The sequence below is a fragment of the Chroicocephalus ridibundus genome, chromosome 23 (assembly GCF_963924245.1).
Source record: "Chroicocephalus ridibundus chromosome 23, bChrRid1.1, whole genome shotgun sequence".
Taxonomy (NCBI): Eukaryota; Metazoa; Chordata; class Aves; order Charadriiformes; family Laridae; genus Chroicocephalus; species Chroicocephalus ridibundus.
In genome coordinates this window covers 6,385,667-6,412,022 of record NC_086306.1, presented here as the reverse complement: position 1 = coordinate 6,412,022, position 26,356 = coordinate 6,385,667, and the positions used below count along the sequence as shown (strand labels likewise).

General features: G+C 51.8%; 2 protein-coding genes across 2 annotated transcripts in view; both read right to left on the bottom strand.

Moving 5' to 3' along the window:
* Nucleotides 1-321: 321 nt before the first annotated feature.
* LOC134526745 (disintegrin and metalloproteinase domain-containing protein 2-like) lies at nt 322-9,272 on the bottom strand. Its single transcript, XM_063358925.1, has 20 exons — nt 9,236-9,272; nt 9,053-9,117; nt 8,333-8,524; nt 8,114-8,190; nt 7,688-8,006; nt 7,398-7,463; nt 7,062-7,133; nt 6,948-6,969; nt 6,506-6,695; nt 5,957-6,038; nt 5,680-5,816; nt 5,083-5,395; nt 4,701-4,790; nt 4,121-4,319; nt 3,245-3,353; nt 2,745-2,928; nt 2,365-2,445; nt 1,569-1,686; nt 1,326-1,464; nt 322-738 (listed from the first exon to the last, which is right to left on the bottom strand). Exons 1-20 carry the CDS (start codon nt 9,270-9,272, stop codon nt 603-605), a joined length of 2,628 nt encoding a protein of 875 aa, XP_063214995.1. The 3' UTR covers nt 322-602.
* A 72-nt stretch (nt 9,273-9,344) lies between these two features.
* Nucleotides 9,345-26,356, bottom strand: part of ADAM9 (ADAM metallopeptidase domain 9) — a 30,308-nt gene continuing 13,296 nt past the window's right edge. The window contains exons 5-22 of the mRNA XM_063358534.1: nt 25,032-25,108; nt 24,109-24,298; nt 23,255-23,320; nt 22,739-22,810; nt 21,870-22,039; nt 20,603-20,684; nt 19,700-19,833; nt 19,309-19,480; nt 19,091-19,183; nt 18,672-18,867; nt 18,068-18,173; nt 17,126-17,309; nt 16,456-16,536; nt 15,434-15,539; nt 13,642-13,780; nt 13,084-13,186; nt 12,345-12,472; nt 9,345-11,604 (exon numbers count right to left, since the gene is read on the bottom strand). Coding sequence (XP_063214604.1) covers nt 11,490-11,604; nt 12,345-12,472; nt 13,084-13,186; nt 13,642-13,780; nt 15,434-15,539; nt 16,456-16,536; nt 17,126-17,309; nt 18,068-18,173; nt 18,672-18,867; nt 19,091-19,183; nt 19,309-19,480; nt 19,700-19,833; nt 20,603-20,684; nt 21,870-22,039; nt 22,739-22,810; nt 23,255-23,320; nt 24,109-24,298; nt 25,032-25,108 — 2,214 coding nt within the window. The 3' untranslated portion in view covers nt 9,345-11,489. The remainder of the gene's footprint in view (nt 11,605-12,344; nt 12,473-13,083; nt 13,187-13,641; nt 13,781-15,433; nt 15,540-16,455; nt 16,537-17,125; nt 17,310-18,067; nt 18,174-18,671; nt 18,868-19,090; nt 19,184-19,308; nt 19,481-19,699; nt 19,834-20,602; nt 20,685-21,869; nt 22,040-22,738; nt 22,811-23,254; nt 23,321-24,108; nt 24,299-25,031; nt 25,109-26,356) is intronic.

Genomic DNA, 26,356 nt, shown 5'->3' with positions numbered 1-26,356 from the left:
CCCACCAAGCAGCCGGGAGGAACGATTCCCCCCCTGGCCCAAGGCCAGCCTGCGGACAGACGGGCTCCCGCGCCAGGACGCCTCGTGGCCCTGCCCTGGGGTCGTCACCAGCCACGACACCCCGGGGCCCGCGGGGCGCGGGGGGAGCGTGGCCCTGGGAGCGCAGCCGCCGGCCCGAGGGCACTGCGCGCCGCGGCGCCCGTCTGCAGCCGGGACGTCATTCTGCAGCCCGTGGTGCCAGCGTCCGGAGCGTGACACGAGCCGCAGGGCGTGATGTCATTCCACAGCCCATCGTGTCAGTTTCCAGGGTGTGACGTCAGCTGCGGGGTGTGACGTCAGTTCCCCGCACGTGTCGGTTTCCGGGCCTGGAGGCTGCTGGGGTCGGTCCCTGCGGGGGGGGACCGCGGGGTGGGGGGGAGCGGGGGCTCTCACTCACACAGCGCGGCCAGCAGCGCCCGGCGCGGCCCCATCCTCCCCGGTAACGGCCCCGGCCCCGCCGGTAACGGCCCCATCCGCCCCGCCGGCCGGTAACGGCCCCGGCCCGCCCGGCCCCACCGCCCCCGCTCAGCGGCGCGGACACGCGGTTTCTCCCAACGCCTTTATTAGCGCCCGCGGCGCGGCCCCGGGCTCGGCCCCGGCTCGGGCTCGGGCTCCGGCTCACTCTCCAGCTCCGGCTCAATGTCCAGCTCCGGCTCTGGGTCCGGCTCCGAGGGGTCGCTGCCCTCCTCGGTGGCGGAGCTGTGGAGACACAGAGCGGTGCCTCAGCCCCGGCCTCGGCCCCAGGGGATCGCCTCGTACCACCCCCGGGCATCACCTCAGCCCCGGCGATTGCCTCAGGCCCGGGCATCGCCTCATACCACCCCCAGGGATCGCCTCAGCCCCGGGGATCACCTCAGCCCTCCCAGGGATCACCTCAGCCCTGGGGGATCACCTCAGCCCTGGGGGATCGCCTCAGCCCCGGGGATCACCTCAGCCCCCACAGGGATCACCTCAGCCCTGGGGGATCGCCTCAGCCCTGGGGGATCGCCTCAGCCCCGGGGATCACCTCAGCCCTCCCAGGGATCGCCTCAGCCCTGGGGGATCGCCTCAGCCCCGGGGATCACCTCAGCCCTGGGGATCACCTCAGCCCTCCCAAGGATCGCCTCAGCCCTGGGGGATCGCCTCAGCCCCGGGGATCACCTCAGCCCTCCCAGGGATCGCCTCAGCCCTGGGGGATCACCTCAGCCCACCCAGGGATCGCCTCAGCCCTCCTGGGGTAACACCATGGCCCCGTCCCGTGCCCCCCGTCCCCCCTGGGATCCTGTGGCGGGGAGAGCCCCGCTCACCCCTCGGTGCTCGGGGTCTGCTGCCTGCAGCACCAGAGGACGAGGCAGGCGGCCCCGGTGAGGATGAGCAGGGGGAGGCAGAAGCCCAGCACCGTCCGGACCAGTGTCGTGTCCTTCGTCGTTTGCGGCAGGGAGAGGCCTGTCAGGAGACAGCCCAGATGGTGGCATGGGACCACCACCCTCCCCGCCCGCGCCAGAGACCCCAGCCCCGCGCCTGTCCCCACCTCCGCGGCGGGTACTCACCACCTTCTGTCACCTGGAGGCTGCTGTCGATGCTTCCCCCCGGGCGGGATCCCTTCCGCAGGCAGTCGGGGGGCTGCCAGCCAGGGTGACAGTGGCAGTGTCCCTCGTTATTGCACACCTGAAAAACCCCGGGCGGGTGGTCAAAGTTTGCAATGAATTCATGCAACAGATTCTCCCGCCCAGACCGGCACCAGACTCGCTGCCGCTGGTCGGGCTGGGACAAGGCTACGCGCACTTCTCGGCATTCTGGCAACTTAGGAAGCGTGTCAGACGAGGAACACACCACGAAGTGCAGGCTCTAGTAACCTTGAGACGTTGAACAAGCACAAAACATAAAAAACATCACCCTCCCTGCAACACCCGCCTGTGTTTCTGTCTGATGAGCAGAAATCAGGAGCGGATTTTGCCCTGGCCATCAGCACTGCGGAGCCCGGCAGGGCCCGGGGAGCCCGGAGCCTCCACGCACAGCAGAGCAGCTCTCCCGCTCCCTACAGCCACGTGTTTTATCTACACGAGCTCCGCTGCCCGCAATTCTACGCCTCTTCAATTTTGCTTTCTTTTTTTTCCCCCTCCACCAACCAAACAAACCATCCAACTCTCCCTTTCGGTGAATAAAGCCTCATTATGTTTTGATGTTGGTTTTAGGACCAATAGTTTCCATGTTGGCAATGCTCAAGCTGGCAAGGTCATGATTTTGTGGACTATCAGCCTGAAATGGGTCTTTTCCCACAGAAGCCACAGCAAATCTGCAGGACAAAGCCACCTGGGCAGCACCGCGCAGCAGGGAGGGACTTACGCCGTGGCCGTGGCACTTCACTTTGCTGTCACAGTCGCTCCCCAGGACCGAGTGTGGGTGACAAGTGCCGTTTATACACACCTGGGAAAAACCACCACAGTTCAGTCAGCGCTGCTTTACCATCGCAGCACGCAGCCCATCGGTCTTATGTCCCAGAAGGGAGTGAACACAGACCACTGCTGAGAGGCCAGCAGTGCTTTGAAAGAGCTACACCTGGGTTAGGGCCAACCTCACACCATGCCAAACCCTGAATGTCACGCTAGCGTGTTTTAACAGTGTTTGTAAACACGTTAGGCTGCAAAGAGCAAATATTTCTAAATCCTTTTAATCATTTACAATTGGTATCTGACACTTCAGATTATTATAAAATGTTTTCTTACCTTTCCAGAACCACACTTTGTACCTGGCGGAACCAGAAGAGGATCCAGCTTTGCTGGCGTTTTGAAGTAATCCATAGATACACACAGATGCTTGCGCACTTGGGCGTAAAGGACGGCGGCGGCGACTGATGGAAGTGGGGAGCTGTGCGGGTACGTGCAGATTAACTTTCCACACCTGAGATCCCTGTAAAACCAACGTGCACAGGACGTGTCACACACACACATATATATATATGTGCCACCTGAGGAACCGCTAGAATTAACAGTGCAACACAAATCCACAGCGCTGCACGGCAAGGGGAAATACGCAGGACTGGGAAGTCCAAGAGACGATCCGTAGCGTAAGGGGAGAGCCCATACTGCTCACAAGGAGAACACACACCAACGCTATTGCTTCACAGCTCTCGCCATCAGCTGGAGTCCTGACCCTTGCCTTGGCTGCGAAGCCCCAGTTGAACCCGGATTTCTAGCGCAGCAAGTGCCCTTTCCCGGGAGCGCACCTCCTAGCACAGGGCTTATAACCTCCGAAGCGCCGGAGCCCGCAGTGTCCAAATCTGTCCCGCTGACTATTGATTTCCTCGTAACAAGTCATAGGAGCATTTTTTGAACCTGCAAGTTTAGCAACAATATTTATTTTAATTTGAAGGGCCACAAAGGGACGTGTTATGGTATCTAATAACTTGTTGATTTTTCACCCTGCTCGCGGCAGAACAGAGATGCTGTTCACCAAGTAGAGCAAACATAACCCCTGTCCCTGAAATGCCAAACCCTGAGCAGTCCCGAGCTCTGGAAAGTGGGATTAGCCATCAGTGGGTCAGCTCTCAGATTAACGTCGCTCACAGGTAATAATTTGGGTTTTTTTTTGTTGCTGTTTTCATTGTTACCACTGAATAATTGGGAGAACTACGTGCTACCGAAGTTCATATTAACCAGATTCAAAACCAGTTTGAAATGCTTCCTGAAGCCATGTCCTCCCCTCCTCGGGTGCCCCCTGCACCCCTCCGCCCCCATCCTTCCCCGGCACCCCAGTCTCTTCCCTCCCTCCTGCCCCCTAAGTGTGGGCACAAGGAGAAGCCGGGACACACGGCACAAGTCCTGCACGGTGCCTGGTCACTTGGATCCCACACGTTCCAGTGCCCTCCCAAAAACCTCCTGCTTCAACAGGGGCTTGAAATCAGGCTCAGGCTCACAGGGGAAGCGTCAGAAATGAGTTGCCGACCAAACACAGACCCTCATTTCCACCGAAACCTGGCAGATGAGACGCACAGAGACCGACCCGAGATCGGTGCATTAAAGAGCAAAGAGAAACTGCTGCTGCGGCCACCTCCTGCACCCAGCCGCACCAGTAGTACCAGTGCAACTGAGCAGCCTCTCACCTCTCCCGTAGAGCTGCCGGCACTGCAGGTCCGGAGACCGGCAGCGTCCCTTGTAGCAGTAGCCGGTGCCGTGCTCGCAGCCGTGCCCGTCCTGCACGTACAGGTCGGGGGGGCAGGATGCGGAGGACCCGTTGCAGAACTCGGCCAGGTCGCACTGCGCGTCGGCGGCGGGGCGGCACGGCGAGTTTTTCCGCTTGAACTGGCAGAGGAGGCAGAAAGGATTCTTCTCGCCGTCCCTCTGCACCCACCGGCCGGGGCCCCGCTCGGCCCCACACAGCCCCTGCCGACGCCGCCCCCGAGGAGACACGTCCGCGGTCCCTCGGGACCAGCTCTGGGGCACCCAGCTCCTCACACGCGTGTGGCACTGCCCAAGACACTCTTCCCCCAGCAATGTCCCTCCGGGGGGTTCAGGGGGCTGAGCTGGAAAGCCCTTCCCCGGGAATCTCTCCGCAGCAGAAAGTTTGTCTCCATCCCTCGGCGTGGGAACAGGCAGAACATTTGGGATGTTCTGAACATGGGAACGTTTATTTTCTCCAAAACTACGTAACTATCTTGTGACAATTATAAAAATGTGCCTTACCTGACATCCACTACAACATAATCCAGAGGAACATTCCGCTCCTGGCTTAAACCGGCATGTTTTAGTACAGCATTTATCCTTCAAGCATGCCTGGGGGGATATTGCAAAACCACATTATTCTACTTTTTTGTTCCCCTTGAGCTTTTTACTGTCAGCGGTTGTCCCTTTCCTTCTTCCCCAAATGCTCTTCTTGGGCAGTATCTCACAGAAGAGAATGGGCAAAGCTGCCATCAGAGGGATGCCAACATAGAAAAAAATCTAAAACCTGACATAACTTGGGCTGGCATTTACTCAGCTGTGCCCTTAGTCTCAAGGGTTCCTTATTCTAAACGTATGAACTCTACAAATGTCTGTATTTAGCCGTAACTCCGGCAGCACCCACCTCGGCCGCCCCGCAGTCGCACTGCTCGCCCGGCTCCACCACGCCGTTGCCGCAGACGGGCGCGCGCCGGTAGGAGAGTCCGGTCAAGCGGGGTGGATGGAACAGGCAGGCGCCTCCACCGTGCCTCAGGAAGGTCTCAAAGTCCTCGATGCTGCAGTTGCTAAAGGCCTTTGCCCCACTGGAACCTCTAAAATAAAGCCCTTGTGCATAGTCGTTTGTGGTAACACGTCCACTCGCGCTCTCAAAATCTCTGTGCACTTCAAGGACCCGTTCGGGTGCCGGGACAAGGCACAGTGGTTCCCTGGGTGTCTTTCAATTCACTTGTCAAACCTGATTTTACAACTTATTATTCATAAAGACTGAGAAGCATTCAGAAATCTTTCTTTTGGAGAGAAAAGGCATCTTCTTTCAAATTAAGCGCTGAATCACTAATTTAATTATTCTTTTTTTCATTCTTAACGGAATAAAAGCAGGCATTTCTGAACTGTTGTAATTTTTTCGACAGAATGACATTTGTCAAAGCCACCTCCGATGAGGGGACACCCTGCCCACCCCCGCAGCCCCCGCAGTGTGCCGGGACGGGACCGGCCGACTCACAGCGCCTCCAGGGTCATGATGCAGACGCTCCCGGGGCAGCGACATTCTCGTGGGTCGTCGTAGTTTACGCCCAGGCTGCGTGCCAGCAGCTGGGCCAGGAGGGCGGAGAAGGACTCCAGCATCACGGCCCTTTGGTACTAGAGGCAGAGAGAGCGGGGCTGCCGCAGCTGCCGAGACCCCGGCGGACCCCAGCTCCGGCCACGGCTGCTGCCGCCCGTCCCTGTCCCTGCCGCCCGCGGGGGACGCGCGGGCTGTCGGGGCGCAGGTGACACCGTACCACGGCCACTGCGCCAGCAGCGTCTCTCTGACACGCCTTCCCCAGGGCCGTTGCACCCACGAACTCCGCTCGGTCCCTGTACCTGCAACAGCCACGTGCTCACCGGCCGCCCAGCCGGGACCCCCGCCGCCGTGGGGTAGGTGGGGGATCCCGGGTCCGAACAGCCCAAGTCCCCCTCGGTCCCCTCGGCTGCTCCGCTGTCCCCGTGTCCCCGCCAGCCCAGGGGTGCCACTGGCAGGTGCGTGTGGCCGGGTGCCGGGCAGGGAGCGGGGCTGCCACCGTCCCCGCGCCAGGGCAGCAGCGGAGCCGCTCCTCAGCCACGGGCTGCCGGGACGAGCGGCACCACACAGCCACGGCCATGGCCACAGAAAGGCCAGCTAGATGGGATGTCTTGAAAGAAATACTTTCAAAATATTCAGGAAGGAAATATGTAAGAAATGTTTCTTTTAAAAAAAACATTTTTCATGGGAATCTTTACAGTTCAACCTACATTGGTTTAACTGATTTCTGCCACGCGACCTTTAACGAGCAGGGAAACCTTTGTCTTACACTGACAGACAAGCTATGTCGTACGGCCGCTGAGCGAGATGTGACTGTTTCCACTGTAAAAATCGCTGTAGAAGGACATCTGCTTCCCCCGCTGTCGATATTTTGTTCTCCTCTTTCCACAGCTCCAGGGAGGACAGCACGATGGTAACATTAAGAGGATTAAACATCTGAAAAGTAACGGAGGAAACGCCTGCTCACATTCCTTTCCGTCTGAGCAGAATTACGGCTCTGCACACAATAAATCACACAGGAAAGGCCGATTGCTATTGTCAGTCACTGAATGACAGCTCGATGACAAATAGAATGAATAAACCTAAAAAATAAAAAGATGTACCAAGAGGCATGAGAACAAAGCCTAACAACTTCATAGGAAGGGTTTGGGGCTTTTTGGGGGGAGGTTTTTTGGCCATGCTCAGCTGTCACAGCCAGAACACCACGAGACCTGGAATTTTTTCCATAACCTCCTAAAACCACAAGGAGCTGGGGACAGGGGGCCATTACTAACATCAAACCTCACACCATCTTACCACAATATAAACCAGACTTCAAAACTTACACTGTTGACTAAATTGAAGACCTGGATTATCTTCTGCATTGCAGCATTGGTGTCTGAGCCCATATAGCTGTACTGAAAAACAACCCGAAAGGAAGTAAGAGCAGACAAGGCATTTACCACGATGGAGCGGAACAATGGCGAAACGCCAAAATGATTCCCAACGTCCAACCGTGTAAACGCGAGCTACGAGTTTTCATTCCTTCCTACAAAATCCACAGCACACGTAACTTTTCAAAAGGGAAAACACACACACACACGAAAGCTCAGAAATGGCACCGTTTCCGTGCTCAGCGAAGTCAGGCAAACACAAGGAGAAAATGATTGGTGTGGACTTACCAAAGCCTTGTCCAAAACTACGTACACTTTGAAGTACTTGGGAGATCGTGCTTCAGCTGGCAGCGGCTGAAAAAGAAAATGGTCTCTGATGCTATTTATTTCTGTGTTCCGGAGGTTGGCTACACAAGCGTCCCTTCAGAAGCAACGCCTCGACACTGTCTTCAAATTAGCATCGGGTCAGGAGCCATTCCCACGTAGCCATTTCTGACTTTGTCAGACGCCATTTGACCTTGGTGAGGCCTCTCATTAGGCACGAGATGAGTAACGACCCACGCGACACCCCATCACACGCACTGGCACTCCTCAACCTGCCCCCCGTCCATCCAGACACCACCGGCCAAAGCTCCCTGCGGCATCGGAGCCCCCCTCGTGTGACGGGGACACCGGCCCCACCGCGGGAGCAGACGCCCACTCACTCGGTCCCCTCCGGGGGCTTTGCTCGCCATCTCCTCTGCTGTCAGCCCGCCCGGCCCTCCCTCGGGGGGGCTGGTGGCCAGGAGGGAACCCGCTGCCTTCTCGTTCCTCACTCGGTACACGAAGTGCTCGAAGGCAGGAGAATGACCCAGGGGCTCAATCCCGTAGCTGACGTTCTCAAACTGCAGCAAGCCCCTGCCACAGTGATGGTGTGTCATTTGTCACCAGCCCCAGCCCCAGCTGCCGCGGAGCGAGGCAGCCAGAGCACGAATGGGCATCGCCGGGGGGTGGCGGTTCCTTACCGGAGCCCCGAGCAGGTGCTGAGGGTCACTGCCGAGCTGGGGAAGCCCTCGACGTACCCCGAGTAGTGGCAGCCGCCCTACATCACGACAGAGGACGAGGAGCCCCTTCCGTGGCCATGAAGCAATTCCCGCACCCATCACCCGAACTGCACATCCCGGGCAGCAGCTCTACGCTGCAGCGCTTACGGCACAAAACCCCCCGGAGCAATCCAAGGTTACCTTGAAAAGGGTTGAATCAGGGCGCAAAGAGCCTTTCTCATTAGACACGTAAATCCTGAAATCATCAGATAAAAAGACACTACAAAAGAAAGGTGGAAAGTGAAGCACTTCAAATAGTATCTCTTGCCCAGTTTCTTGAGCTGGGTCCAGGTCCTGCAGCCCACGCTGTCGCACTGGCAGACCCAGCGCCCGCTGCCATCAGGGCTGACGGGTACGGACACCCCTCACACCCTCCGCCACCCTCTGCCACCCCACGGCACCACACACCCGTCCCCCGCAGGCTTTGGGACGTGCCCGCAGCAGGGCACGATCCTGGCAGCTGCCGAGGCCACAGAGAACCCGAGGGAGCGGCGCCAGCGCAAAGGCCCGCGGGGGGACAGCCCCGCAGCCCCCCCCGTGCCAGGGCACAGGACCGCAGCCACCAACTCACTGCTGCTGCAGGTGAAGGGTGTACGGCCTCCCCTCGATGCCGAGGACGTAGGACACCGTGTCCTTGCACATGCGGGAAAGCAGAGAAAGGGAGAGTTAGGAAGGACGACTGTGGAAAATCATGCTCTGAGGGAAGCGCAAGCGCTCAGCGCTTCGTCGAGGCGCAGGCAGAGCCAGGGCTGTGCCGGCAGCACCGCTGCGGTGCCTCCGTTACAGCTGCCAGCACATCTGTATATGTGTGTGTCCCCACAGCTGGAGCCCCCGGTCCCCCCCATTCCACCGCCAAGGTACCCCCTCTCCCGTGGCGTTCGTGGGCAGCCGCAGCGGGACCGTGACCTGGGCCAGCACCGGGGAGCCTGGAGGGGAGAGAGACCAGCGCGGTGCTGAGCGCGGCCCAGCCCGCACCCAGCCGTAGGCAGCAGTGCTGGGGCGGGGGGGGACGGGGGGAGACCGAGGGGTCCCGGCCAGACTCACTCAGCAGCAGCAGCAGCAACGCCTGGTGCAGCCCCATCGCTCAGCCCGTAACGGCCATAACGGCCCCCCGCCCCCCAAAGCAGAGGCGGAGGAGAGAGAGAGAGCGCGCCTTGTACAAAACTGGCATCTTTATTGCTCGTTTGATTCTTACAAAGGGGTCGGTAACAGCCCTTTCGTCAGGCCCCGACGGCACAGGAGCGACGCGACGCACAGAGCGGGGACGGGTCTGCGGAGGGCACCGGTCTAAACGTGTGCGGGACACAGACCTCCTCGGGGGACAGGGGTACGCGTACACTTTAAAAAAGAAAGTCAGTAGTCATCTTCAATATTCAACACATGTAAAATTTGAGCTATTTCCTTTCCGTAGGATCACGTCTAAAAACCGCGTGTGCGCTGCCCTACACCACCACCCTGCAATACTGCTAATGTGCACGCTGGAAGTATAAAAGCTCTTAGCTATTAAAAGGCACCATTTTCAGCATAGTTTTAGTTCACACAAACAGCTTCGAATACAATGAAGTACGTCTCTCCCGGTGACCTCATTCCCTGGATTCCCTCCTCTCCTCCCCACCCTCCGAGCGGCCCCGCGCCATCGGCCTCCGGCTGCAGGGCCGGTCACTACGGACGGACAAACAGACGGCCCAAACTGAGCAGAATACAACAAAAATTAGGAAGTGATTATCTTGGAACAAAGAGAAGACGCCCCCCAAATACATCTGGTGATATTCTAGCTGACATTTTACATATTTTAATAGTGTTATAAACCTTAGTCTACGTTTATGGGAAACCACAGGAGTTCAAGTATTTTATTACTGCAAATGCAAACACTATATATATATATATTTATATAAGTATATACAGAGGAAAAGATTTCTTTTTGGCAATATTATGGGGGATTTTACAGATTGGAGTTTGTACTCGATGGCTAGCACAACGTGAATAAGCCAAGCACTCTTTTCAGTACTTACTGCACTTCTAGTGAGTTTGTGCAACGGATTTGTGTTTGTGACCACCAGCGTCCGGTTCCTACCCACGGCACCGCGGAACCACCATCAACAGCTCTCCCTGGCCAGCAGCCGGGCGCCGAACGCCCCTTTTCAGAAGGCGTTTTAAACTCCAGTACGGTGGGCGGCGCGGAAGCGGGCGGCAGCCCCCCCTAACGCACGTTAGCCGGACACATCCTGACTGACACTAAACGGGTTGGAGGATTAGGCGAAAAATTCGCATTAGTCAACAGGCTCCTGTTTAAAGTGCTGAGAGCAGCTCAGGTGGTCCAGGCAGAGAGACATTTTTTGCTTCTCGATGTTCTGCAGGGACTGTTACTCAGTCTTCAGACCAAAATTAAAACCTAAGAGCGCCCCATTCTTTTAACCCCAAATACGGCCGTTGTCTTTTCGTACCTTTATTTTCACGGCCCCTTCACAGGACCCCGGACTGGCAGGGGCTGGAAGGGACCTCCGGAGACCATCTAGTCCAGTCCCCCGATCATCCTCGTAGCCCTCCGCTACGTTGTCTTGCAGTTCAAGATATTAGTGGAAATTAGTACAGCATCCTCGTTTAGCAACTCACGATTACTAATTTAAACCCATTAAACTGAGTGCTCATATAGCACAGCTTAGTGTCAGTCAGCACGGAAGTAAGATTTTAAGTGCATTATTACACACCAATAAACATTTATACATGCATAAACATGTTTACAATATATTTATCTTCCTCTGAAAAAGTACACTGATACCTTATTTCACTTGTGCCATTAATGTGTAAAGGAAAACATTTTCCAGTCCATGCGAAATAATTTTAAATTAATTGGCCGGATCTCCTTGTTTTGAAAATGGCGTGGGTTACTTCAAACCTTCACTGTACCTTTAGAAAGACGACAACAAACCAGACAATTTCGTTATTAGGGCTCGTGGCAGAAATGGGGAAAGCAGAAGCGACTCCCACGTGCTGTACTTTGAAGATGACTGAAGCGCGGGCTGCTCCGGCCGGAGCCCCGCTGCGGGTGACAAAGCCACACTGCTGGGACAGCTCTAAGAGCGCGTTGGATGTTTTCAGTTCCTGTAGCTTTGGTAGAGGTATTTAGTTTAAAGGTTTACATTCCTCGTTTCAGTATCTCGTTTGCCGTATCCCGGGCTGCAGAAGGAAGGCTCTCCGGGATCTCCACGGGCCACTCGATGCGAGAAGGGAAACTGCAACTTCAGCTCTGGCTCCGTGAACAGCTCGGCTCACGTCAAGGCCCCAGAGAAGCCAAACGCTATTTGGGAGGCAAAGGTGCCGGTCGAGAAGGGAAATAGTGTCCCTGAGGTAAACATTTCTGCTGGGGTGGAGGAGGTCCCTGAGGTGCACACTTCTGTTGTGGCGGTGGCGGCCTGAAAGGGGACAGAGCAGCCACCATCAGCCCAGGTGAGGACACCAACACGCGTGACCCTCTCACCTGGTACCAGCACCGCGGCCCCCGGAGACCCCCCTGGGCAGCCAGGCTCATCTCCCCGGCTCAACGCGCCGTGCTCAGACCCTGCTCTCCATCGCCCAAAACCCTCAGGGACCCCCTGAGGCTGTTAACACACCATTTCCCCCCAAATCATGTAAAGACCCCCAGGAGCTTCCCACCAGGACGAGCTGCCTGGAAGCACCCCTCGATACCCTGCGCGTTCTGGATACGCGTGTTTTAGGGCATGGGCATAAGGGCTTAGAAATACAATTAAAAAGTAAAATGAAAAATAGAGGAAAACTTTCTGTTCACAGTTAATGAGAAACGATCCTGTGCTTGGCAAGAACGTTCACGAATCAGCAAAATGACAGATTTTTTGAGTAATTTCTTTTTAAATCGCCTGTTTTGAGAAGCATTTTATTCACCAGTGTGCAGAGCTAATCTGGCCCCAGAAAAGCACTCTGAAACCTGTTAATCAAGATGTAGCCCTGGCAGCGTGTAAAATGAATGCTCGGGGTAACAGCACTTCAGTTCCACAGCGTGAAATGAAGGAGAAGCGCCTTCCAGTAACGCGCCAGCCCTGCTTGCCTACAGTCCGTGATGAAACACCCCAACGCCTGCCCAGATCCATGCACAGCAGCGCAACCGCCAATAGTTATTTGCAATGACTCGACCAACCTCGTCGGCAGCTTCTGTGGCTGCGACGCCTGGTACTGCGGAGCCGGGTAGTACGACTGGTGGTAAGCCTGCTGAGGATGCCGGCTAACTGGGTACGACGGAGCAGGAAAAGCGTTTGGTTCCATATCCTAGAAAGAAAACATAACAAGAACGTTCACAAACTTGCACTTAGGGAATCGAAATATTTGTTTCCTTAGTTAAGTGACATTTAAGACCACTTGCAAACAAACCTGGAAATGACAGAGTTGCTCTTTCCTGCTGAGAAACTCAGCAGAAAGAAGCAACAGCCGTCTGAGAAGTACCGTATTTTGGAAAAAAACAGAAAGGCTGGTCACGGCAAGCGTCTGACTTGTTCTGCAAGTGCGCGTTGGCCAGTTATCGCATGCAGAGGGGTAACGGGGCTGCAAGGGAGCGGGGCTGGGGAGTGGGCAAGGGCTGCTCCCCTCCCCGCGAGGGGCCGGGGGTCCCGTGTGAGGGCAAGGGGTAGCAAAGCAGGGAAACTGCTTGCCAAGCCAAGCACAGCCCGTAAAAACGCTTAGAGAGTCGGAAACGGAGAAGTTCTCCCCCCACACCCCTTAGGAAATAATTCTTCTCTTTGCCTCTTAGCAAAGAGAAAACGCAATTTACAGAAATGAAAAAATACAGTAACTTTGACGCTTTTATTAAGGCGAAAATTACATAAACTGCCTTCATCTGTTACAGACCGCAAATAAAGTAACGAGAAGCGGCTCGTTCCTACCGTGGGAACACCTCTGGGAGCGTAAGGCATGCCGTGGGAAAAGCCTCTGGGGGGGTAGTCTCTCGGTTCCATTTCTGTTCTAGGAGGTGGTGGCTGCAGTGACCTGGAACGCAGTTGGTACGGACTGTGAGCACGTCACCTGGCCAGAGCGACTACGCACCCCAAACCCGCTCGATGGATTTACACTGTCCTAGCACATACCAGATGTCAGGAAGATGGCGCTTGCCACGTGTCTAAGAAACAACAGAACCCTTTTCCTCTTTAGGACTGGGGCAGCTTCATTTTGCCTCTTTATATCAAAGATGGGACTCAAAACTAAAAAACCCATCACCAATGCAGGACGACAAACATAATGGTAAAAAGAAAGTTCTCTGCTCCCCTAATCTAAGATGAATTTATCTTTCCTGTCATTGCCTGGGGCAAAGGGGCCTTTAGATGCAGGGGCCTTTGCCTGGGACTGGAACACGCCTCCGTACTTGGGCATTGGCTTCTGCAAACAGACGTCTCTGGCCTGCTTCAAAAGGGCAGAGGAGGAGGTAAAAAGGAGACACTACTTACGAATGGCAGCGTGACATTAATCTTCTGTAGCATCGCTTCAGCCGGTCTCTTTTTACAAATGCCAGAGCAGCAGCTATAAGGAGCGGGAGGATCAGGAAAAAAAACACCAGCAGCCCATTTCTCAGCGAGGTGTCTTTGTCTGATGGGGACAAAGCGATGAAGAAGAAAAAAAGGATTACATGGCATCACCACCACTTGACTCATTCCAGCAGTGACTATTTGGTAGGACTTGTTCCACAACTGTTTTCTATTTTTCATAGGAAAAAAACCCTAAAGAATCTAGTAAGTCTGCACGATATATGCCCAAATATACTATTTTCTGATTATCTTTTCACAGGGATCGTCTGGTCAAAGTTGAAAGAACGGTGCGTGCTGTGACACCCTGGGCTATAGCAGCATATTGAATTACTAGATCAATACCTAATTTTTCTTCCACTACATTACCATGAAGATCATATGAGCTCAACTGAGAGAGACGAAAACAGAGCTTCTGCCCTTTGGTCCGATCCTAAATCTTCCTCTTCTGCCACTGTTTGCTGTAGGCAAAGAACTCGGGTTCTTAACAATCTCTACATTTTTATACGCAGGAAATCTCTCCACTGCAGGCTGTACAAAAAAATCCTTTCCCTTTTTTGTCTGATGATTTGAGGCATCTGTCCACGCTCCACCGTGATTCTCCAGTCTGCTGCACCAACGGAGTGTCCAGCCTCCCCCAAGCCCACACCGTCGTACAGAAAACAGTCTCCATGATCATTCTTGCAGCTCAGAGAAGGGACTACATCCCATCCTTATAGAGCCCACCCAGGCTTTGCACAAGTTTCCTCCAAATTATGGCTTGGATTTGCCTCCCTATTTCATCTTCACGCTGCTGGCGAGAAGAGTTAAGCTTCACAGCCTCTTTCAGTCTGCCTTCTCACGTGCACGAACGGTGCTCGCTGCCCCAGGCAGCACGTTCCCACTCCTCACATTCCCACAGAGATCCACAGATCTTCCAGGTACGCAGTACCTCATCTTGCCATGGCAAACACTGACCTAGTACCTTTCCTGGGGAAACAACTACACAAAAATCCCCACAAAATTCCCCCCCCAACCCATCTTTTCCCTCCACAAAACCCCCAAACCGAACGTCTGCAAACAGTATAGTGTCACAAACCTCCCTCTCTCCCTGTTTCTTTACCGCGTGCCCCTCTTCCATACCCTGAGTTGTTTGGGGCAGGGACTACGTTTGCATTTACCACCAAAGGAAGCACGCTGTCTGCACTCAAAAAATAAACGCTAATAAAACAGCGACTTGTGAACATGCGCTGCCCTAGCCCACCTCGCCAGACGCTCATCGTGACGGCGCCGCAGGTCACATGCCACCGCCCGCAGACACGGAGCAGGGCAGCTCCTCAGCTCTGCCCACGCTGCTAGAAGCGGCATGTCCCCGCGGAGACGCAGGTTCACATCCATGGCTTTGAATATCCTCAGCCAAATTTCATGTTTAATTTTCATCTAGGAATGGAAAGGGCTTCAATTCCCAGCTTGGATACAGAGAAGTCCAAAGAGGATCTTGGTCCGAGGTGACAGAAATCACCTGAAGGCCATTAAACCAGCCCCGCTGCTTCCCCAAAGAGGGAAGCGCACCAGCTGGAGCCCAAGCCCTGAACTGGACGCGTTTGCCAACGAAACCTGGGGGAGAGCCAGCCACCAGAAGTGCCCTGCTTCAGAGCAGCCGGGCACCGGGCGCTCAGCCCAGCAGCCCCCGAGCAGGACAGAACCCCAGCCCTGGGGCTGCCCTATGACTACTTGCCGTTATACGGGGGGCCACTGTCCAGACTTCCTCCGTAGCCCTTGGTGTCGCAGTGAGGAGGGGCCCAGCCTGCTTCACAGTGACAGTTCCTGTTGTTATTGCACACCTGGATTGAACAGCACAAACACCACAGACAGGGCTATTTAGTAACCGCTTTCCACGCGTTTAAAAGCGGCGTGCAGTAGCCATGCCCGACTGTTCCGTCCCTCCCTATCCCTCCGCCTGGAGAACTTTAACCGGCAACTCCCATGTCAATTCTAAACAGTCCTTGGCCAGGCGTCTCAAGACTTCACATGACTGAGGAGCGCAGCGCTGTTCAGGATGAGCTTCCAAAGATTAGCTCTCCCAACGGCTTAAAAAGCAGGGCTTTTTTTTTTTTTTTTCCCCTTTTTTATTTTTTTTGAGAGATGCAGAGTTTCAAATTACATTAGTAATTCTGGAATTGGGAATTCTTCTTGCCTGGCAAAAAAATACCATCTTAAGAGTTTTTGTCAAAGACTTTTTTGATACTGTTATAGACTTTCTTGCCCAGAGACACTTTCTAGGGAGTTTTACAGTTAAACAAACAGAAAAATTAAGTTACTATCCACTATTTTAAAACTTTCTCAACTTAGATAACTTTAGTTCAATTTTTGCTGTTAAAGGCAGCACTGACAGTACCAAAAAGCAGCCTTTTATAGCAAAACCCATTCTCAAGAACCCCTCAGAATTTTTTTTAATCACCACATCTACCATTATTCCACATTATTTACAGCCTTAAATAGAGAAGGGCAAAAGACTTCCTAGGTGCAAAGACGACTAGTATATAGACAGTACTGGTCACGCACAATTACAGCGTGTGTGGCTCAAACTGGGACTTCGGATTAAAAAAGTCACAGTCATTGGCTTGAAAAATCTCGTGTCCTCGTAACAAAGAAGGCAGCGGACCTCGTGTAGGAATACTGCCGGTGAGACCAAACCTCACAGACTGGGCGCTGCTGCACGCGAGTACCGGCAGGAGCAGAGGCTGTGGCCGCACTCACCCCGTGCCCGTGGCACTGCCGCTCCACGTCGCAGTTGTAGTTGAGCACGGAGGCACTCACGCACTGGAAGTGCCTGCAGATCTGGGGGATGGAGAGATGCACACAAATGGAGCGAGACGGCATTTCACCGAGCGAGCCCTTCTCTCCCCGGCACAGGGCTCTGCGGCCGCTCTCTGCTCTGACACAAACCCAGAGCAAACCCTGACGTGACAAACCCCGGCTCCACAGAACCACAAAAGGCTGCTCGGTGTGCGGCCTGAACTGTCACCGCAGGTCTTTTGGAACGGCAATTAAATTGTGCACTGTAAGAGTATGTGGAATGCACATTCCTCCGCTGGGGCTAAGCTTCTAGGCTTTTCAGTTTAGTTGGATTTTAATTGAAAGTTGTCTTAAAGGCACTTGTGTGAGCTCTTCCTGCTCATTGACGGAGCTAAGACTCTGGCTCCTGACTTACTTAATTTCTTTTGCTTCATCTATAAATGAAAGGCTCATTAGGTTTCTTCTGCACGTGCAGCGCAGTACTAGGCAGCGTGGGGAACCAACGGACTCGCTCAGTTTTGCATTAACTACAGGCACCAAAAAAAATTAATCCCGTAAATATTCACGAAACCGTGCAGCATGAAACCCCCAAATTACTACTTTAAGAAATCACTTTTTAATTGTCAATTACCTTTCCAGTATCACATTTGGTGCCTTCATTCACCATTCCTGGGTCCGGGACATCAGAGCCTAGCTGGAAATCCACACCCCAGCACGTGGTGCCTGTAATGGGAGTCTGGATAATAGCAGGCTTAATCCCAAACACAGGCATCGTTTTCACGTTTTCACATTGCAGCTTCCCACACATGGCATTCCTACAACACCAACATATGAATACTGTACTGACAGTTGAATTTATTCCGAGAAAAAAAACCTATCACACATTTGATGTGATCTTTTCTTTCTACTGGAAGACGCTACTTGAAAATAAAATTGAGGCAACTCGCCAAACGAAATTGAGCTGGGCCTCATTTCAGTGCTGCAAAGTATGGATTTATCCCTTCTTTCTGCAAGCTGCTGGGATCTTTACACCAAAGAAAACACGACAGTTTGCCGCTCGTATTTCTGTATGTGAACACCTTAGGATACGAACAATCAATGATGGAGATGTGGAACACACTCTCCGTGCCGCAGCCCCGCGTCCGAACGTGTGACACACCGACCCCCTGAGGCACAGAACTGCACGCACGGGGAACCGCGGCACGAGCCTGAATGCTTCAAACCCAGCTATGGAGGAATCGCCCCAGCATTCAAACTCATTTCAAGTATTATGTGCAAGAGTTAAAGGTAGAGGGTCTAAAACTAAAGTCAACAAAACTTACCACTGCGTAAGTGTGGGGGCTTTGAGCTCAGTGCTAATAACAGCTTCAGACATTAGGATAAAACACGCCTTTTCTAAGTCATCTCACCGTGGTTTCAGAACAATGCATGCATGGCAATAAGGTTAGACCACGGCATAACATGTCTCTCCCCAGTGCACCGCCTAGAACACCCCAAACTAACACTACAGCACCCAAATAAGGCTTCTCAATGACACATTCAGGAACTTTTTGATGCACTGGGCTCAACTCACCAGCTGGAACATTTCTTGTAGTCATGGCCATGGAAACCACAGTTGCCAAATCTGTCACCCTTGGAATTCACTTCAGCAAAACAAATGTTGGGCGCTGCTTTGGCTTCTGCAAACGACAGCCCACCCCCAGACAGAGGAACCGAGTTAAACAGGGACAGGAACATCTCACACTATCGTGTCTCCTTTACCCAGCCCAGTTACCCTGCTACACCTGGTGTTCTCCATGCAGGACAGGGAGCTTAAGAAAAGGTCAAAACAAAAAAGAGGTGAAAATGTCTGCACTGCAAGGTTCCAAGTTTAAAAAGAGAGAGAGAAAAAGTCACTTAACATTGACTCAATTATACCATTTGGTATTTCTTCATGGCTTCTTTACAGCCCTGTACACCAGAAGCCCCACTGTAGCACAAGAAAATTACTACTTGAATCACCAGCACGTACAGCAGTAACAAAGAATGTGTGAAGGCTTAGCCATCAACACCACTGTTTCGAATCCTTTGCCAAAGCCACCTGGTCTTTGTTACACGAAAACAAGTAAATATATTTTAAGTGAACTTAGCATATTCTTTTAACTACATCTCCTAGGAAAATTGTAGCTCTTCCTTACTTGAGCCAAAGATATCCTGACACTGCGCATCGTAGTACTGGCAAACGCCATTGTAACAGTAGGCTTCCTCGTTGTGGCAGGGGTGACCGTTCTGAACGGTGAAGTCGGGCTGGCAGAACTGGGAGGTGCCGTTGCAGTACTCTGGAAGGTCACACTCGTTGTTGCTCGCCCGACACTCGGTTCCTCCAGGAAGGAGCTAAAGAGAGAGAAGGGGGAAACTGCGTCAGCAAATAGAAACCTTACAGCAGAGACAAACACTGCACCCGACCCACAATTGTGTCCAAAAACAAGGGCGTTGATCTGAAGCCCTCGGTGTACGTGCATGACAATTCTCTCTCACGGACGCACTGGCTACGCCAATGCTCTCCTTTTCTGAGCCACTGCAGAACAGTTCCAAATAATACATCCGAGTCTCTTACCCGGCAGTTTTTGCAGCAGTCACCGTAAGCACATTCAGCACCGGATCGGAGTCTGCAAGTACCTGGTTCACAGCAAGGATCACTTTCACATTCCTGAAAACGTAAGTGTTATGAATGTCAAGAGATTGCAACCCCCGCCACGCACAATGCCCGCGATGCCCAGCAAGGGGCACGCAAGGCTCCCCTGGCAGCATTTGGGAAACACACCGGCCACTAACCTTTGGTGAACCACAGTCACATTCCTCCCCGGCATCTACCAGCCTGTTCCCGCAGTATGGGACACTATAGGTTTCATCGGGCTTGGGAACGTTGAGCAGGCAGCTCCCACCTTTGTTAAGAGTTAGCTTCTCAAAGTCTTCCGCACTGCAGCTGCTGAAGTTCCTCGATCCTCTGGAACAGAGAACATAAGCATATCTTTACGCTAGGCCAACCCAGCAGCTTTCCCTCCGTTTGCAGAACGAGGGTAACATTTGTTTTCCCTACGAGTTGTAAGCGTCACACGACTCCTTGCAAGAGTACTTTGAAGAAGAAAGCAGCCTGCAGAAACTAAGGGCATGGGTGGGGAGTTTTGACACTCAGAAAATGCCTTCCCTTTTCTCAGTTACTTACGATGCTCCAGAGCTCATAATGCAACTGCTTGCTCCGCAGTGACAGACGCGTTCATCATCGTGGTTCATCCCCAGGTTATGCCCCAGTTCATGAGCCATAATCGATGCAAACATCTGTATACTGATTCTTCCGAACTGCACAAGAGCAAAACAGAAGAAAATTAACGGACAGCTTCTATTGAGAAAGTCAGTGTTTACTTATGTGCCAAAAAGACACTTCTGTCGTTCTGTCTCCCCATTAACAGGACTCCCAGACCAACTGTGCCTGCCTTCCAACCACGCGCATGTCATTTGCTTGGCAATAAAAGCCCTTAGATATTTGGAACACTACCTAACAACCTCTGCTTTCCAGTGCAGCTGCAACATTAACACAAAAACAAGAGTTCTCCACACCAGCCCAAATCTCCTTAAATATGCAAACTCCAATTCCAGAACTTCTGTCACTGATCCAGGAAAACAAGTGCTGGGATTGCTGGTTATCTGAGATCAGCAACTCAGTTCGTTAACGCTCTTGTGATTTCACATAAAGAGGGCAGTCGACCGGCACTGCTCCGGGAGCGCAGGACTGTGTGGGTCAAGCAGACACCAGAGGACAGATTTGAAAACACCCACAGCTCCCCACACCGCTAAGGCAGGGGCGCTTAAGATGTCAGCACAGAAATCCTGTCCCTTTGTCATGAGTGCTGCACGCTGCGGAGGGCGGAGGCTGCGCAGAGGGTGCAGAAGATTACAGAAAAGTTGTGATCCAGACATCGTGGAAGTGCCAGAAATGGTTGGGGACACATAAAAGCCCCCACTAAGCCACTTCAGCCTTGTTACTAAAGACTGTGCACCTGCAGGAAGACCTGTAGAGCACAAAACTCACATCTTGATCGCATTCACAGTATCACTGAGGATATCTCACCACGTTAATGCCTCCTGCGTGGCTCTTGGAGCACACTGTTCCCACATAGGCCATTCCAGCTGTGCCACCAAAGCCCTTCTTCCTGCAGTCCCGGGGAGAGAAAGGAGAGGCAATCATCCCGAGGTACAGACCCACGCTGCCGCTGACAGCCAGCCCCACAGCCACCCGACACACCGCTTCTGCTCGGGGGACACACAACACCGCGGTCCCCGCTTTCCAACACTAACAAAGGAGCACTGTGGGTATGAATGTACCAGCTCAGCTTTGTCTTTCTGTTCATGGCTCTTTCATTCTTTTAAATTAAGACAAGAGTTTGCAGAGAAAGTCAGTCTCTTCCACATCTTCCCTCTAAATATAAAGAGCGAAACGGTCCACCCTTACAGTCATTTGTTTTAATTGGCTGTTAGCTGCCTTTGTACCATTGCCAGACTCCCTAGATTTCTTTCCTTGTCAACTTCCTTCTCATTACTCTCTGATTTTCTTTCTACACAGTTCTTAAAGCTTAAGTGCAACAGCACAATGCACCGCATTTTACTTCATATAATAGAATTTTTAAAATGAGTATTTTTTCAGCCATTTCACCCTCATCACCTGAGTGATGAGAAGGGGTTCCAGCTCCTGCTTTGCAGAAGGGCGGGCTGGGCCCTTGCCCCGTGCGAAGCCGTGCTCTCACCTCTGCCCTTTCTCGTGCTCTGGGCAGTGACTTCCTAAGGCCTGCGCTATCTGCGGGAGCGGGAAGTGCACGGGGACACGCGTCCTGGAAGCGGGGCAGAGACGGCAGCTCAGGAAGCCCTGTGCTAGTTCAAGGCAGGAGGGGCAGAGAGATTAACGTCACGTGTCAAAGCTCAAACCACGGAGCCAGCTTCTGGATACCAACTGCAGAAACAACTTTTTCTCCGTTAAAACGCTCTGCACCAGGTTTATGCTCATTTTCAAGGGGAAAAAGCCCTAGATTACAAGTCCAACCAGTGTACAAGCGGGCCAAGGATTACCTGAACGGAAGCTTTATACAATACACCATATAACATTGCAGGACACGTGGGACAAGAAAAAAAATGGTTATTTAGCAATATAGCTGTCAGAGAGGACACTGAATTCAAGCACCACAGAAACCTTAAAAGTGCTTAAGTTGACTTGGAATGTTTTCACAAGTGCATAAACCACTGCAGACTGAAATACAGCAGCTACCTTTGATGGTACAGTGCGGCTGAGCAGACAGGAATAGAATAAGCTTCTTAAGAGCCAAAGGGAAAGAACTTTAACTCACAGAACAAACTGGGCGCTGTCATGCCTCCGGCGCAAAACAAGATTCTTCTCTCGCCACTGTACAAAATTTGCCAGCACATCCCCAGCACCTCCGTCTGTGCTAATTAAGTTTTCATACTTCCAAATCTCTAGACCAACCAGCACAATGCGGATGTTCAACATGATGTACATCTGGGGAAGAAAAAAAAAAAAAAGGAGAAATATTTCTGAAGGCCCCCAGACAAGAACAAGTGGTCTGGCGTTACGTAACTTATTGCAAGAATCTACTTTTTCTGCTTGGGTTTGTTCTTTTTTTAAGTTAGTACACAATTCAAGTCACCAGAATGCATTTACCCCGTGATTTAGACTTTCGTTAGCTAAAGGATCAAAGCTTAAATGCCACATTGGCCATACTAAAAGAAAATTCAAAACAGAAATAAAAAGGAGTCTCAAGCCTGACAAACAGCATCATCTCAAATAGTCAAGCTGAAAGACGTGGTTTTTCTCTAACCTTTACACACACACATGAATTGCAATAATTGCAACAATCTGCCCTGTCACTCACTGGATGTAGCGCAGCTGGGAAGAGTTCCCTAATTAATTCTCAAGTATGATGATTGCAGATTAATTTAGAGGTGGAAAAGCTTTCATAGTGATGCATTCACCAAAGCCCCTGTCAATAGATACGGCCATCGCTGTGCAGCCCCTGCTCCTCTGGCACTCCTTCAGCACAACCTCATCAACACGACGGCCCAGGGAACGGGGTTAGCTCCTGGCTTGATAAAAACCTTTATTTCTTTCTCAGAGTGGTAACAGAACAGACTCCAAAGTGGAAGTTCACAGGAGCAAACCCAGCCGCAGGGCTCCGCGCGCAGCATCGCTCCCACTTACGCTGTCCAGGAAGTTTGCCAGTTGCACCATGTGTTCTCTCACTTCTGTTTCACTCTTCCCAAAATCTTCAAACTGCGAGACAAAAACTTAATCATGAAGAGATAAAGACAAGACGTAGAAAAAAAAAGCAAAACATTTTAAGACTAGTAACATGAAAAACATTTTTGCCTGGCTCCAAATCTCCTGTCAAGATGACGTCAATCAAGGCAGCAGCATCTTCACTGCTATTGCTCAACAGCTCAATATTCAAGAGAAAACAGCAAAGGCAGCTTTTGCCGCGTGGTCTCCTTACATTTTTAGTTCCCTTGCTGATAGAAACTCTCCACGTCTGACAGCTTACTCTTCCCTGAAGAGTATGGCATAGAACATGTTTGTTCAGTTTTAGTTTAGCCTATTTGTATAACCTTGGCTAAAGCGTCAGTGTCTTTCAACAATCCATTTGGGAGCAATGAAGGCTGAGGGCCTTCCGAGCCATCTCCTGGGGAGAAGGAAGGGAACGCGACACACAATCTCTACCTTCTCTTTATCCACAACTATGAACAGCTCCACATATCTTGTCTGATGTAGGACCGCCCTCTTTCTCTACGGAAAAAAAGTTTTAGACAACTTCAAATTTATTAATTCAAGCGTAAACAAAAAAACCCACAACATTGTCATATTTCGGTTGATACAACCAATGGTTTGAGACACACACCCAAAGCACTCCGTGCCATGACAAAAACAAGCCAAAACCAAGAAGTGTAATCCAACACAATGACAATTTCTTGGTGTTTTACACTAAAATTTATCTGCACAAAGATTTTCTGTGTTTCAAAAGCGACATTTTTACTTCTCACAGGGGTTTCTTTGCAAAGACAGCACGCGCTTTTACACAGGAGCAGAAAGACACTACGAAGCAAATGCCAACAACCTTGACACGAAACACAACGTTCTTCATTTTCCTGCTTTTACTGCAATCTTGTTGCTGTATAGCCAGCCCTTAAAGGACGAGGGGGACCTTCACCCCAAACTGTTATTCTGATGGTCAGGACAATGGAATAAACAACACAGTATTCCCCTGGCTTCTGATGTGACGCTTTGTTAATGAGTGTCTCCAACGAGCATAGTGTTCCTGCCCTTAAAAGCCCCCAAAAAGCTCTGCCCATGAATAATCGCCACTCGACTCCCACTGCTTTGAGCAGAAGCAGAAGAAAATTGCAACTGCTTTGTGGAAGCAACTGAGTTTTTCAGCAGTGTGGAAAGCCCTCTGAATCAGAAGCCTTTCGGTATGTGTTAAGCCCCAGGAAATCTGATAAGCTGCTTCCATATCCTCAGCCGAACACTCACAAAACGCGTTCTAGGGGCTGTGGAGAGAACAGTGGAGCACTTACCCGCAGCAGCTGAGTCATACTGGGATGGTGATTTTCCTCTGTATGTTCCCTTTCGTGGTCTTCCATGGTCACCCCACACGTCGCGGACTCTCTCTTCACATTATCCAGTCGATATAGAATGTGTTTAGAGCCAGAAGAGGAATCCATGGGCTCAATTCCATAGGTGATGTTCCCTATTGTCACCAAACCCCTAGAATGTGGTAGCGTGTGAGAAATTCTTGCATTAAGCACAGAGGATAGTTACGCAGATTTTTACAGTAAAACAAAGGAACAATTATTCTTTGATAACTAAAGGCACGTCTATATCTCAGTCCTTGCAAACCAGCATGCTTCACTTCAAGCCTGAAAGCAGCCTTTCACTGGGCCTTCACAAATACATCAAATTATATGTTTTTGTAAGAGTTTGCAATGCCCAAGAAATCAAGTCACAGGCCTTAAGCAGAAATGCTTTAGTCCAGTTACTATTGCCACTCTGGTGTCTGACATGGCACTGCAAAAAATCAAAGTCCCAAAATATATGGAAATTAGCCTAAAGCAGAAAAAATTTCCCATCAAATTTGAAGTGCACAAGCTTTAGGGTCAATTTTGTAAAATTTGCAGACTAGCGTTTGACTTTCCATTCTTGCACGATGTACAGTTCTTTGTAGTGACCACCTACCCAAATTAGAAAAATAAGCCAAAACTAGCGTCAAAGAACAACTTACTGTACCCTGACAACAAATTGCAACTTATTTAATGGTATTTCAAATATTTACTAACCACAGAAAGACTGCACAAAGGCATATGCTATTGCAGCTTGGCCCCGGCCAATGAATCCCTGCCTGGCTGAACAGTAGTTAAAAACAGAGCAAGGATTTTGTTTCAGGTTCAGCGAGCCGCGGGCCGCGCGTGACAGCAGGGACACAAAAGAGGAGCCGTGCTACCTGAGCCCCGAGCACGTGCTGACAGCAACCACGGAATCCAGGGTCCCCTCCACGTATCCCTGATAATGGCAGTGATCCTACACGGGAAAACAAGGGCGCGTTACACACATATTCCACACGTAGCTGCAGAGCCAGTGCCGTCTCTGATCGGTAATCACTGTGCCTGCCACGGACGGGCAGCAGTTACACCTTGAGAACATAATACGCTTGAAGTTAAAGTTTACCACATGCCTTTTGGCTACAGTCTATAGCTTCAAACATGCCTCTAGCTCTACCACAGTGTAACAGCATTTCCTTCACTAATGTATGTCTAAAAATTTCCTCACCTGCCTCAGTACAGGAGGATTTATACACACGGAGCTGATGGAGATGCCAGGGGCACAGCCCTCCAGCTGCACCCCCACCTCCCAGCTCTGTAAGGCAGACGCTCCTCACAGCTCGCTGGGGCCAGCAGGTCACTACACATTTCAGCTAAAAATCCCAGTCGCACCCTCAGTCGTTCTACCCAAAGCCGATTCAGAGCTGGCGCTGCCAACACGTTATAAATACCCGCGAGCAGGGCTCCGGCATTATCTACCAAACGCATTTATTAACTTGACTGTGAGCCATCCTGCTCTTAACTTCTTCCCTCCACCCTGCCTCAAATATTTTGAGGCCAGCCCCTCCCTACCGATTTGGGCCAAAACACCATTTCAGGCTTCTAGAAAACAGTCCTGCAGAACGCGTGACCCGTACAGAACCTCTGTGCAGCACGAAGCGGGCCAGCACCCGCCGTCCGTGCCACCAGGCGCTGTGCTGCCCAGCTCTTTGGTTGCACAGCACATCCCCACCAGCCCTGACGAGACAGATACTTCCATTTTGCCCTCTATATACACATTTTGGAAAGTAGACAAGGTGGTAGCAGGGGCAAATACACTCCATTTTCCCTGACAAGCGCATTTTTGAATGGTATTATAGGGGTCAGGCAGATTATGTTGGCTGTTGTCTCAGCAACGAACGCAGAAAGCACTGAAGGCATGTGCTAATCCTTCAGGGCCGTGGTGACTTTCATGACCCGGTGCAGAAAAAGCATTTTTCCTCTTAGTCAATCACTTTTAACCAGGAAGTAAATACACACTTGACTCAGGTGCTCTCTTTTCAAAAACAAGATCCTATGAATCATGTATGACTAACACTTCCCTTCCAAAGGAACAACGCTGATACATCAGAAGAGTGAAGCCATTAGGAATACTCCTGTGCTTTTTGGATCACACGAGCTGCTTTTTACTCTTACTCTACGGAAGCTATTAAATTTTCAAAGACAACCTACCAGGCAGGCTGCTTGT